General features: G+C 44.7%; 4 protein-coding genes across 7 annotated transcripts; 2 read left to right on the top strand and 2 right to left on the bottom strand.

Moving 5' to 3' along the window:
- Positions 1–447: 447 nt before the first annotated feature.
- On the top strand, positions 448–2,310 carry LOC6531933. Of its 2 annotated transcripts, XM_002092683.3 has the most exons (4): positions 554–712; positions 819–864; positions 1,559–1,595; positions 1,872–2,310. In XM_002092683.3, exons 1-4 carry the CDS (start codon positions 644–646, stop codon positions 2,131–2,133), a joined length of 414 nt encoding a protein of 137 aa, XP_002092719.1. In that variant the 5' UTR covers positions 554–643; the 3' UTR covers positions 2,134–2,310. The 2 variants fall into 2 exon arrangements, with proteins under 2 accessions (XP_015051625.1, XP_002092719.1); XM_015196139.3 differs by lacking the exons at positions 1,559–1,595; positions 1,872–2,310 and adding an exon at positions 1,004–1,455 and having other exon boundaries at positions 448–712.
- Positions 2,311–2,320: 10 nt separating this feature from the next.
- LOC6531932 (G protein alpha s subunit) lies at positions 2,321–6,818 on the bottom strand. 3 transcript variants are annotated; one of them, XM_039372589.1, is made up of 9 exons: positions 6,697–6,818; positions 4,369–4,872; positions 4,188–4,284; positions 3,999–4,119; positions 3,418–3,546; positions 3,185–3,364; positions 2,994–3,118; positions 2,727–2,809; positions 2,321–2,655 (listed from the first exon to the last, which is right to left on the bottom strand). In XM_039372589.1, the coding sequence occupies exons 2-9, from the start codon at positions 4,642–4,644 to the stop codon at positions 2,509–2,511; spliced, it is 1,158 nt and encodes a 385-aa protein (XP_039228523.1). In that variant the 5' UTR covers positions 4,645–4,872; positions 6,697–6,818; the 3' UTR covers positions 2,321–2,508. The 3 variants fall into 3 exon arrangements, with proteins under 3 accessions (XP_039228523.1, XP_002092718.1, XP_015051624.1); XM_002092682.4 differs by lacking the exon at positions 6,697–6,818 and adding an exon at positions 6,474–6,610; XM_015196138.3 differs by lacking the exon at positions 6,697–6,818 and having other exon boundaries at positions 2,727–2,800.
- A 375-nt stretch (positions 6,819–7,193) lies between these two features.
- Positions 7,194–8,958, bottom strand: LOC6531931 (probable transaldolase). The gene is made up of 3 exons (XM_002092681.3): positions 8,802–8,958; positions 8,131–8,254; positions 7,194–8,063 (listed from the first exon to the last, which is right to left on the bottom strand). Exons 1-3 carry the CDS (start codon positions 8,896–8,898, stop codon positions 7,289–7,291), a joined length of 996 nt encoding a protein of 331 aa, XP_002092717.2. The 5' UTR covers positions 8,899–8,958; the 3' UTR covers positions 7,194–7,288.
- Positions 8,959–9,282: 324 nt separating this feature from the next.
- On the top strand, positions 9,283–11,679 carry LOC6531930 (U3 small nucleolar RNA-associated protein 25 homolog). The gene is made up of 3 exons (XM_002092680.4): positions 9,283–9,627; positions 9,687–10,391; positions 10,448–11,679. The coding sequence occupies exons 1-3, from the start codon at positions 9,312–9,314 to the stop codon at positions 11,581–11,583; spliced, it is 2,157 nt and encodes a 718-aa protein (XP_002092716.2). The 5' UTR covers positions 9,283–9,311; the 3' UTR covers positions 11,584–11,679.
- Positions 11,680–13,133: the final 1,454 nt, after the last annotated feature.

Raw genomic sequence — 13,133 nt, 5'->3', positions numbered from 1 at the left:
CAACCACATAATAATTGTTTCTGAATCTGGCTAGTTCTAACCCGATTTATAAAGAAGATATATCTTCGCTATAAAGTCAAGCGGAAACTTTAAAATATTTCACCTACTATACATTTGGTCAGCGCCAACCAAGACCGTTTCCAGATGAATCGGACTCGCGGTTAACTCAATTAACCGGGAAACGACAAAGGCAGCAGACACAGGGACCTTTATGGTGTCGCACCAATGAAAATTAAATCTAATAATCGAACATATGTCCGGGTGCACGCATGTTTGCTGAAATCTTGACACTCTCACTCTGTTTGTGGGAGTGCTTACCATTAGTGGCTAGAAATATGGTGCAAGTGACGCATTAAGAGCATCAAGGAGACCGCAGTAGCCCACCCAACCCACGGCCATCGCCATCGCCACAGCCATCGCCATCAAGCCACTAAGCCGTTAATAACGGGTGCGTTCCTGCGGTCTTTTAGCTGTCGTCGGTTATCTGCATCATAAATTTGCCATCACCCTGTTTAAGTCAGAGGATGTTTGCCCCGAATCGGGTATAAAACGAACCGCGGCGCGACAAAGCGGCACAGTCGTCTTCAAATCCCAGCGAGAATCGTTCCCAAGTGCACCAGGCAAACGGTCAACGGCTGGAATCATGAATCTATACGTGCTCCTGGTGGTGGTGTCGGTGTTCCTGCACTTCATTCAAGCAGCGCCCAGTGTGGTAAGTACATCGAATCGGTTTTTAAAGTGTTTTCGAGAAATATTCAACGGAAAGCCACGGTGCTTGTGTGTCCGGACTACAATTACTATAGCTAACTATGTTTTAGGATATTTCCAACGACGAACTGCTGGATGGAAAATATCTTTGTGAAGGTAACGAGACATCCTGAGGTTTTCAAACAAAACGTGGGATATTCATATTGTATATACTCGAACTTTTGAATTAGTTTAACCAGCAGCTAAGCTTATGTACAAACCCATTAATATCCTTATTTCTTATTATTTCGATTAGATTTTCCAGCGTTAAGAGAGTTGTGTGGAAACAGCGCGAGTTTGCGACAAACTGGATTTCCAAACGACGACCTTTCCACGTCGCCGTTGTTTAACGACTTTTACAAGCTCTTCCAACGCAATGTAAATATTTTTCTGGCCAAAAACAAGAGCCCCGAGTCCTTGCAAGAGCGCTTCTCGAGAACAGTTTCGAAACGCGGCTTGGACAGCATTGGTGGCGGCCACTTGATAAAGCGGACGCCACTTGATAGACAGCTCCTAAGCGACTAGAAATTCCACAATCCCCCAACTTCCGCACCACTCCATTGACTTTGACAATATCGAGGACCGAGGACGGAGGACCGACATGAAACTGAAGTGTACATACATACATAAGCAGCATGGTCTTTCTTTAAATATGCGCATATGAATTGATGTAGCTCCTAATTGTTAATAAATTATTGCATTTGTAAAGAGTTTTACTTTCACCCTCTGTATATACCCAAGTCTACACTAACCACTACACTATGACTTACACTAATCATTTACTACCGCAAACACATGCTGCCCCAAAAAGCTGGCTCCAAGAAGTACGATGGACCCTTCATAGTGAGGTGAGTGAGTCCAACACAGTGGTACAGTGGTACGCTCAACAGTGGCACGTGAATGCCCATCGTGCGACACGCTTATCAGGTATCTGAGACTGGGCTGCTGCTATCAGGTCTTATCCGGATGTTATCGAAATGGGTGCTATATATAAAGCACATAAAGTATGTAAATATGCAGATAACAGATCCGCTTAATACGTGGCTATCCCTGCCTGCCCGCCTATTTACCATTACTCACTGAAACTAATCCCCAATCACTGAAACATATGCCCCGATCCCCAGATTGATTTCGGCTGCCAATGGACAAACGGTCGTCTGCTACGAGTGCAGCCAGTCGGACTTCAAGGCGAAGTACTCCGTGAAGCCCTGCGGAGATCGCTTCGCGCCCGGCAAGATCGGGTCGGGCCACCACCGGGACCTGGTGCCCTACCTGGTGAGGATGGACCCCCTGTACAAGGACACCTGGAGCAGTAAGCTCAAGCGCAACTTCGACGAGATCGACAAGGCCTCCGCCAGCTTCAGCATCCTCAACCAACTCGTCTAGTGATACCTGCGGCGACAGCACCTAAATGCAAATGCAGATGCGAATGTAAATGCCCACGGATACGGATTGTAATAGCGGAAATACTCTAAAATGCTTCATGTCAAGGGACTATAGAAAATAAAAGAAATAAAACAGGCGCATCCTGATACAGTAATTGAAAAGCTGAAATAATTGAAACGAGCGTGTCTGTTATTAACATGTTTATTTATTATTCTTTAATGTTGAGTTTTGTGAAAGGTCATACCAGATCTAAATGCAGCGAATTTTTTGTTTTAATCAAGGGACTATTTAAATACAAATTACATTTGATAATTATATTTAAAACAGTAAGTCATTAATATTTTTATTTACTTGCATTACGGCGATGGGGATAACCTATAACAATTCATATTGACGAAGGTGCATCCTTTGAATAATGTCTCTGCAATCATTAAACACACGTTTAATGTTTTCTGTGTCAACGGCGCATGTGAAATGTGGATAGCAGTAGTGTTTTCCGTCTCCGCTAGCGGTAGATATACGCTATATAGGAAAGAGTTAGAGTTCCAATAAGTTGGATAGTTTGGCTAAGAAGATAAGAGATTATAACCCACCAGAAACTCGTCTCGTATGAAATATTTTGCTCGTATTACTTCTGGGTCGTCATTGGATTCCATTATTGCGTCACCTGTGTCGACAGCACATTTGAAATTAGACAAAACACATTATCCATTAAATTTCTTAAGTTAACTTGGGCATGGTTTTCATATTTTAGAAAGGATTTCTGGTCCAGATCTGATTGTTGAATGAGTTCCTCGCCGACCTACTATACAGCTGCCAAAAGATCTGGGTGCAACTATGGGTTATACTATTTTACTTACTTGGCGTTTGGTATTTGTTAAACTCGGAGAAATATTCCGACAATTTACTTTTTCCAGCCTTAATTTTCTCTGCTAACAAATCTTGCTTATTTAAAAATAGTATAATAGAAATCGTGCGAAGCCATCTGAAAAATGAGAGAACAGCTCTTTAGTTTCTGAACCTCGAGATTGGCTCAAGTTGCAAGGTTCACCTGTTGTTCCAAATACTCTTGAACAAATCCAAAGATTCTCGAAGTCGATTTTGGGTGGGATCCTCCCGCAAAACCATGTTATAACTTGAGCACGCAGTTACGAATATAATAGCAGTTACATCATTGAAACACTGAATCCATTTCCTACGCTCGTCTCGCTGTCCTCCGACATCAAACATGCTGCACACAAATATACATTAGTTCTAGAATACCACTGGCGTGGTCACACTTACTGAAAGTTTACTTTGTCCACTTGAAATCTTGTTTCAAATATTCCAGAAGTCAAAACACGGCACCGAAGAATATCCTGCTCATTAGGGGTGTAGTTTGGATTCTTGATTGTGCTCACTCGGTCCAGGAAGCTTCAAAGCGGAATATCAAGTGTATAAATGAGTACGAAGTTGTTTTCAGTGCCTAATAGCTTCAACGAGCTTTAATACAGGTACAAATGCGGTTTAAGTACAGAATTCTACTCATTCTAAAGCTCTAATACTTCTACAGACAGACAACTAGGTATTGGTGGTGGCTCTATATCCAGATAGCCATACTGCAGCAAAGCAACAATGTTCGAAGATTACTTGATCAAGCGGTTTACTTTTTAGAATTAAGAGTTGCATACTTTCGATCCAACGATTTCGATTTCTGCACTTCCCAGAGAAACACACAGTTAAGCGTTCAGAGCAATTGGCATGCACTCCGTGGTTAATAAATAATGAAATCTGTTTGTATTGCTACAGAAACTATTTGTTTGGCTGAACACACCGACTTTGGAACTTTAGAATTTAGAATGTCAAGTGTAAGGGGCGTTACTTACTATTTCGCACAATCGATTAATTGATACTCATTCGACCTCTCATAGGTTTGAAGAACGCCCTTGTCTTTCCATAGTTCTTCTGTATGTTCATAAAATTCAGGAGGATAATTAAAGTCCGGACCTGCGAAGTGAGTAGAGGAGAGGTGAGTGTTTAATATAGACATAGGCTAGTGCGGCAGAGCCACTTACTAGATGCGTAATCCTGAATGTACTCCACTCTGGGTTCATTTTCCTTCTTTTCTAAAGCTACAGGTGGATTAAGTGTGCTCATGGCTCCTGTAATAGTCTGCAATGTTGGGAGTGTTAGGAATGTAATGTAAGACGAGTTTAGCAAGACGAGTTGACTTGAAATTGCTGGCGAGGAACTCACCAAGATAGCGTCTCGAATATTCTTTTTAATATCATCAATTTTCTGTTTCTTCTCCGAGTCAGAAAATCCGTCGACATGCAATATTCGCATTTGCTTGACTATGGTTGATTTGCCGGACTCGCCCGCCCCCAGGAGGAGCAGCCTGTGTGTGGCCCTGTAGAGCTGTTTGTCCTTCTGCAACTGTCTAGATATTGCATCGCTCCGGCGCTTCTGGCTCTTCGAGTCCTCCGAGCTCACGTCCGACTGCTTGGAGGTGGGCGACCCAAAGCAACCCATCGCAGCCCACGGGGTCCACCAACACGTCGCTCGGTTTTCCTGGTTCGCGTCGGGCGACTCGGCACCCCTTGTGCTTTCTCCGTTCTGCTCCAGTATAGCTGAGTGCTTGGGTTCCTCGGATCTAACCACAATCCCTTGTGTGCTCGTCGGTCTCCGGTCTCCGAACTCCGATCTCAGTGGCACCACCGTTGGCGTTGGCTCAGCGCTTCAGTGGATCTCCGCAGCAGGCTGCATTCGGTGGTACAGTAGATGGAACAATGAGTAATGGATAACAAAGTGCGCGCACCAGAACTTTCAGAACCAACTAGTTAACTTTTCGAGATTCCCTAGTCTAAGCTAACTAACTGAGCAGCTCCAGCAGAAACCTATTTTGATTGCATATCCAAAGCCATCCTGCATGCAAGGGATCAGGAATCCACTTCAAAGCCCCTATATCATCCGGGTGCGCGTGTGTAGCGCCCCAAATTGGATGCCTAAGCCAAGGCGACGCTGCTGACATTGCCGCCCACGAAAGTCCCGTGAGTCACTGGGTTTCGGGTCCCAAAACCGCTGGCAAAGCATCGGAATCGGCATCGGCATCGGAATGAAAATCAAAATCAAAATCAAAAATTACTCCACGCAGCGCGCGTACATTGGCGTTGGGCGATTGGAATTCATCACATTCATATTCACATCCATATTCACATTGGCAGGCGCACATTCACAGCCATATTCACAGGCACATTCACATTCACATCGACATCGACATCCACAACATCGGCGTAGTGTAACAGGTGAAGAAGGGGGCGGAGAGGGTGGAACTCTCGCGCATACTGGGCAGCAGGTACGCATGTATATAGAGATACCAACCCAACATAATTCCATCTGCAGTCGAGGCTCGGACGGAAGGGTCCGGATACGCGGATTCGATTAGCTTTGGCTCGAATGTGTGGTTCTATGGTCTAAGGTCTACTCTGTGCACGGCAGGAGTGGGGCAGTGGAGGAGTGGAGGAGGCACGCGTATATTAAAAGTATTTAATCTAGCAATTATTGCCGACCGACGGGAGTCGCAGGATGTACATTTGATGTACATATTTACTATACCCTATACACTATACATGGCATCTGCATAGGCATACAGGCGGAGGGGGTGGTGGGAGATATGTCAGATTTGGCAGATATGCAGATTTTAATGTAAATATATGTACATAAATTCATCGGAATCGGAATCGGGATCTAAGCGGGCACGGGCACAGGCACGGGTACGGGTACGGGCACTGGCACATATATATCTCACAGATATGAGTACACACCGTTGTGTATCTACTCGTATATACGTGCGTATGTATTTAGATATATACACAAGTTCTCGGTTCGCATGTGTGAATGGATGTACATAAATAAATGTATGTACATATATCAATACGTAGTGCTCCGTGCCTCCGAATCCGAATATTTGCCATTTCTTTGACACTTGGTTAGGAAAACTATATTATACCTATACCATCGCGAATCGGATCGAATCGAGTCGAATGGAATGGAATCGCATCGCATCGCAACGCAACGCATCTGCTCGGATTGGTTTGGATTGGAAGGGATTGGACTCGATGGATGGGATTGTATTTTGAATATTCATGCGCGAACGATTTTTCACTGATTTCAGGTTTAAGGACATGGGACGCAGGTCGCAGGTCGCAGGACGCAGGACGTCCGAAAATCGGTAGGTCGCTCGAGATCGAGGGGCTGCGGGGGCCACGGGGGCGAGTCACATCTCTGCGCGATGGCAATTACGTGTGCGAACGCGACTATTCCCTGCGTTCGACAATGGTTATTGTTTACCGTGAAATTACCGAACATTTTTATTCATGGGAGCAACTTCGGGCCAAGACTATGGGTGCACGACTCGGTTGGGACGGTTGGGAGCGACTTTTGGGGGTCTGAAAAACTGGCAATTCTATCGCACCCGACGCGCCAGCCACTGTTTTCCGGATTCCCACTGTTCTTGGTCTCTGCGTGCTCGCAATTCATCAATTTGTAGCTTAAAAATTACTTTTAATACCAGTACTAACTCACTTTTTATATATTTTTTATTTTATGTATCAACCTAGGGATGCAACGAAGTAGATACTTTTATCGATAGTCAGCCCGCCTATCGGATAGTGCGGGCGCAGATGTAGATAGATATATTACTGAGGCAAAAACTTCTATGCAAAATGATTATGCGCTATTTAAGCTCATTAAAAAGTTACCTTAAGTTAGGGAATAAAGTATCCGAAACTATGTAGATTAGTAAATCCCAAGAACATCGGTCCGATACTTTACATGGGGAGCCTTCTCTACAGGCTTGCATACTTATTTTACACGGGCGTGTAGAAACCCAGTTTGAAGTTTTTTTGATAAGGTATCAAATGTATCTTTATCTGTGATATAATTTGCATATTTTGTTTATTTTGTAACCTTTTAGCATTCACTGTTAGCATCCCTATCTACAACGAGTAAACATGCAAATATATGACACATATATTTATCACATAAATATTTTCCATTACTCTCAAGTGAAACTAGTCATCTGTTTTAAGTGTATTGTTTATTAAAGTATAAAATCATTGTCTTTTAAGAAACGAATGTATTCATCCTCCACCTGCTAGCGGGTCCAGAGGAACATCTACTTAAGATAGGTCTTAATCAAATTCTCCAGCTTAACAGTATCCACGGCGAACTTCCTGATGCCCTCGGAAAGTTTGTCGGTGGCCATGGCGTCCTCGTTGAGCAGCCAGCGGAACCGGCTCTCGTCGACGGTGATCTTCTCGATGTCCTGCAACTTGGCGTTGCTCACGGACAGGTAGGTGACCACCGACTCGGTCTCGTTCTCCAGCTCCTTGAGTAGCGATGGGCTGATGGTGAGCAGATCGCAGCCAGCCAGGGCCTTGATTTCGCCCACGTTGCGGAAGGAGGCGCCCATGACCAGGGTCTTGTAGCCGAACTTCTTGTAGTAGTTGTAGATGTTGGTCACGGAGATGACGCCCGGGTCCTTGAGGGCCTCGAACTTCTTGGTCTCCGTGTTGGCCACGTACCAGTCCAGGATGCGGCCAACGAACGGCGAGATGAGGGTCACGCCGGCTTCGGCGCAGGCCACGGCCTGTGCGAACGAGAAGAGAAGCGTCAGGTTGCAGTGCACACCGTGCTCGTTCTCCAGGATCTCGGCCGCCTTGATGCCCTCCCAGGTGGAGGCCAGCTTGATCAGGATGCGCTCCTTGTCGACGCCCAGGGATTTGTACAGGGCGATCAGCTTGAGGGCCTTCTCCACGCTCTTCTTGGTATCGAAGGACAGGCGGGCATCGATCTCGGTGGACACGCGACCGGGGACAACCTTCAGGATTTCCGTTCCAAACAGCACGCACAGGTAGTCCATGGCCTCGGCCACCTGCTCACTCACGGAGCTGGAACCGAACGTATTATATGTAGCTATGTAGCTTTGTGTGCCAAACACCCAAGTGAACTGCTTACCCCTTCTTGCCCTTGGCGTACTCCACCGCCTTTTGGACCAGCGGCTGGTACCGCTCCATGGATGAGGCGGACAGGATGAGGGAGGGATTGGTGGTGGCATCCGTGGGCTTGTAGATGTTGATGGCTGGAAGCAATAGGTAAAGTATTTGCATAAGTGCGGGGCCAAATTACATTGCGAATTCTAGAAAGACCTCGAAACCTGTTGAGCGACTTTCATTTTTCAATCGCGCGACCGAAAATATCTTCGAACTTTTCAGATGTCTGAGCAGGTTTGGCACTCCGATCCGAAACCTTATCTCTCTGACACTCTGTAGTATACTTTACTATAGCGGTCACATTTCTAACACACGTAAGCACCTAAGGTCAAACTAAAGTCAGCTCGGCTTTGCTTTTCACTTTTATTTGATCTTCACTGCGGCAGATACGACAGATTCAGATATGATGGCCCATCGGTAATGTTTATCTTTTGGATAAATCCATGTATCCTATGTATCACCGGACCGGGAATGTATGTATATATGATTGTTTATTTGTCTCCGAGATCAGATCCACAAACATACGAGCATGCGTTTGCATTTCTAGACTTCCAGTTTTCAGACAAGCTTACGTTCGCTTTAAAATCGGACTCATCTTGCTTAAAGATATATCTTTTCCCATGGGTGCGCACTTACCTTCAAAGTCGCCGGTGTCAGCCACAATTGTGGTGATTTTCTTGAGTTCCTGTAGTACCGACATCTTTTGCTTTTTCGCCGTGCGATCACTTCCCATTTCCCAACTTCAGTGCAATAAGACCGCCATTGGAGCGGCAATTTATACCGTCCGGCTCTGGAAAAATACCAAAGAGCCCCAACTTGGGATTGGGAATCGGTATTAGGGGGATTCCTGTTAATTAAACGGACAACATGCTAAAATTACGAGTAGTAGTTCGTTAAAATAACTATCTTCTGGGAATCATTTTATTATTGGCCACCTGACGGGATTAACTGAAAATTAGTTAATCGTTTGTAATCTACAGGAATTTCTGGGCATTTTATGTGATGTCTTAAAAGTAAATAATTGGGATTTAAAAATTAGGAAGTACGTATATTTTAAATGAATTTAACGGCTTTTTTGCTGACAATTCACCACACGTAATCTGTGCGAGCTATCGATATGTTTATCGGACGCCTCAATCAAACCATATGTTAGTTGATCCACACGTGTGTGCGAAAGATACTAGTAACAAACAGTTTAAAATGAAACAAAAACACTCGAAGAACAGGGCGAAACCCTACAAGAAACCAACTCCCGCCCGCCGAAATGAGAGATTCTCGAAGAACTACAGCTTCATCCAGAGGAGCAAGCAAATGGAGGAGTCCCACCGCAGAGAACGGATGCCCACAGCACCGAAACAGGAATACGAGCCCGTGGCAGAGCTGCTGCCGGAGATCCAGGACGATGTGGACGAGACTGGGTTTTATGAACAGCTCGTAACTGGTTTTAATAACATACCCACAAGTAATCATCTTTATGGTCAAAAAATCTAGCTCTGTTTTAACTAAGAATATTGTTTTCAGGTGACATTCTAAGTTCAAAAGCGGAGGAGGAAGAGGATCACTTTATTGCCGTGCCCAGGAAGAGCAAACCCAAAAAGGAAAAGCGTTCCGTAAACTTAAGTGCCGACTTGGAAACATACAATTCGTTTTCGAAACGCTTCGATTTCGAGCTGTCCACGGACAATATCAACGATTTGATTGCGAGAAAGGACGTTAAAACAATCAAGAGCAACTGGTCAGCTTTGGGTAATGTAAGGTTCGATATACCACGACTGGCTGACGACTTTAAGGAGCCCGACTGCAGGGAGCCCAAGGACATTGCGAGTTCGGGAGATCTCCAAAAGTTGGAGGTAAAGGCGTCCATTTGTGGGAACGCCAAGCTGCCACTCACCGCCCTGCAGTCCCAACTCTTTTACATCGCCAATAACTACCAGGATGTATACTTTCCCCACCGAACACATGGTAACGCCGAGGATATTCGCTATGTATACTGTCTGCACGCCCTGAATCACATGTTGAAAGTCAGATCTCTGATATTGCGCAACAACGAAAAGGTTTCGGCGCTGGCCAAGACACAAAAAGTGTCGCCCAACGAAGTCTCTATACCAGAGAGCTACAGGGACCAAGGACTTAAGCGAATGAAGGTGGTCTTTGTAGTGCCCTTTAGGGAATCGGCTCTAAAGATTGTTAATATAATCGGCGATCTACTCTTTGGCAGTCAGGATGGTAAGTGCAGCCGTTGACAGCAGAAACACTGAATAACCAGTCATTGTCCTTTACAGATCAGGCCAGGAAAACCTCGATTGCTAACTATGAACGCTTTCTGGCAGATTACTCCGGGAATACGATATACTTCCCGAAAACCAACCCAAAGCCGGTGGACTATGAGCAGACGTTCAGTGGCAACACGGATGACAACTTCAAACTAGGTATTCGTTTTACGAAGAAAACCATGTCCCTGTTCTCCGATATGAACTCATCGGACATGTTGATCGCGTCTCCCTTGGGACTGAGAATGCTTGTAACAGACAAGGAGAGCGATTTTGACTTTTTGAACTCCATTGAACTGCTGATAATGGACCAGGCCGAATTGTTCCTGGCGCAGAACTGGGAGAACCTCCTGCACTCCCTGGACCACCTTCACCTGCAGCCGCAGAAGCTGCCCGATACGAATTGCCAGAGGGTTCGAACTTGGTGCCTGAGTGGAGCATCAAGCTTCTACCGCCAAACCCTGTTCTTCTCGTCCCACGAGCTGCCGGAGTTCCGAGCCGTGATAAACAGCAAGTGCAACAACTACCAAGGAAAGGCGCGAGTCTCGAACCTCGTCGAGCACGGAGACATCAGGAACGTTCTGACCCCAATACAGCAGGTCTTCCGCCTGATTAATTGCTCCAGTGTTGAGTCGACTTTCGACGACCGCTTCCAGTACTTTGTCAAGAATATTATGCCCCAATTCAGTAAGCCCGGCTTTTCGCACTGCATGCTCTACGTGCCCAGCTACTTTGACTATGTACGGATACGCAACCATTTCAAAACCGAAATGGTCAGCTTTGTGCAGATAAATGAGTATACCAAGAAAGAAAAGATTTCCCGGGCGAGAGATATATTCTTCCACAGCGGAGCGTCTGTTCTATTGTACTCGGAAAGAGCACACTTTTTCCGGCGCACCCGGATTAAGGGCATCCGGAACTTGATCATGTACCAGCCGCCCAATTTCCCGCACTTCTATTCCGAGATGATCAATCTGATGCTGGAGTCGAATCAGAATCCGCGCGATGGATTCGGGGACGCAATGTCCGTCAGTATCCTGTACACCAAATACGATCTGCTAAGCTTAAGTAACATTGTGGGTAGCGAGAATGCTGTGAAATTGACCTCGGGCAAAAAAGATTCTTATCTTTTCTCCACCAAAACGTAAATGATTTCAAGAGCTGACTTTGAAATATGTACATATTTTGTTTTCAATTAAAATATACTAATTGTTAACGCAAGTAAATAGTAATGTATGTGATAACTTTCAGTTGTTGCTCTATTTTGGGACCCAAATGCTTTTGTGACGTATAGGTTTTAGGAGGAACTGGCTAGGTGATTGATCTGATGTTAAGGGTGGCGATGTCTTCTCTTTGTCATTACGCAATTTGAAATTATGAAAAAATGAATAATTGGCAAATGGTTGTGTAATAACAGGCACCATAGGTGTGTTTTGCTTTGATGAGCTAAAAGTATTTGAATTTAAGTGGGATATTCACTTTTAACCATTTTGATAAAGGAAGATTGGCTAGAGCAGAAAATTACCTTGGATCTCATTGGCTGAACTTGCATTATGTAATAAAAGGCAACAATTACACAGCATGTGAATGTTGTTATTATTATAACGTATATTTTTATTATTATTATAATGCATAGTATTTTGGTTTTTATTATATGATTACCCCGAGCATTTTGATAAGGAAAGCTACCATTGTTCTTCTTGTTGAAATCCTGAATTATCAAAAGGATTCAGTGGCCATTTAACATTATCAATTAGCGCGTTCTTAAATATACGATATCCAGCGGTTGACAACCGCATCAAACCCAGATTTGCTGGTACCAAAATAAATCACAATTTCTGGCTGCATTGTCATTTATCAACATTTTTAAATATACACATAGGTAGCTTATAAAAGTTCTGGCCTAGACATATAGAGGTAAAATAGTAGCCAAATGCATATTTATGGGTCTCTGTGAAAAGTCGTAATAGCTGCTGCACAAGGCGGATAGTTGATGGCGGATTGCGGATGGCGGATATCATACGGCAGAAACGTGTGCGGAGAGCGCTCTTGCCAAGATGTGAGAGTCCGAGTCCGTAGGGGCATTACAAGCCTATAAATAAAAATAGTCGACGGCTGCCAGTCTCTGCTGAAATTGGGGAAAAAGGCAGAAAAGCCAAAGAAAGAATGACGGATTCGTAGGCCGACTGGGTGATGCTCTTTCCATTTCCAATCCCCTTTTGGATGGATCCCAGTTTGACTAGGTTGGGCATGGGAAATAAGTACTGAGGCTGGGAAAGTCATTAAGGAGTGGAATGTGAGAAAGAACAAGTAAAATATTTAAAGGGCAGCTAGGGATAACTATGATATATTCTAAACTAGTGAACGTGGATTGGAGTAAGCATAGCCAGGTGCCAACATTTCCCAAAACCCATTCAAAAGGACCCTAAATATGACCCACTTGAAGCAGTTCGCAGCCAAGGTAGAAACACCTTTGAGTGACAAACCCTTCCACACAACCCAGCATAATTTCCCCAGATTGGTTTAAAAATACCGATTTCTAAATATTAGACAAACACACGTGCATTTCCCGAACTACGTCTGCACTCACACTCCCAGGCAAAGGCACAGGCACAGGCACAGGCCGAGATCACTTCGGCCACATTGCCATTGCTCTAGACTTTCGTGGCCGTGCGCTCCCGCGGATCCGAGAAGATCG

Source organism: Drosophila yakuba, chromosome 2R, assembly GCF_016746365.2.
Source record: "Drosophila yakuba strain Tai18E2 chromosome 2R, Prin_Dyak_Tai18E2_2.1, whole genome shotgun sequence".
NCBI lineage: Eukaryota > Metazoa > Arthropoda > Insecta > Diptera > Drosophilidae > Drosophila > Drosophila yakuba.
The sequence above is the reverse complement of the archived record's forward strand: the minus strand, read 5'-3'. Positions and strand labels throughout refer to the sequence as shown.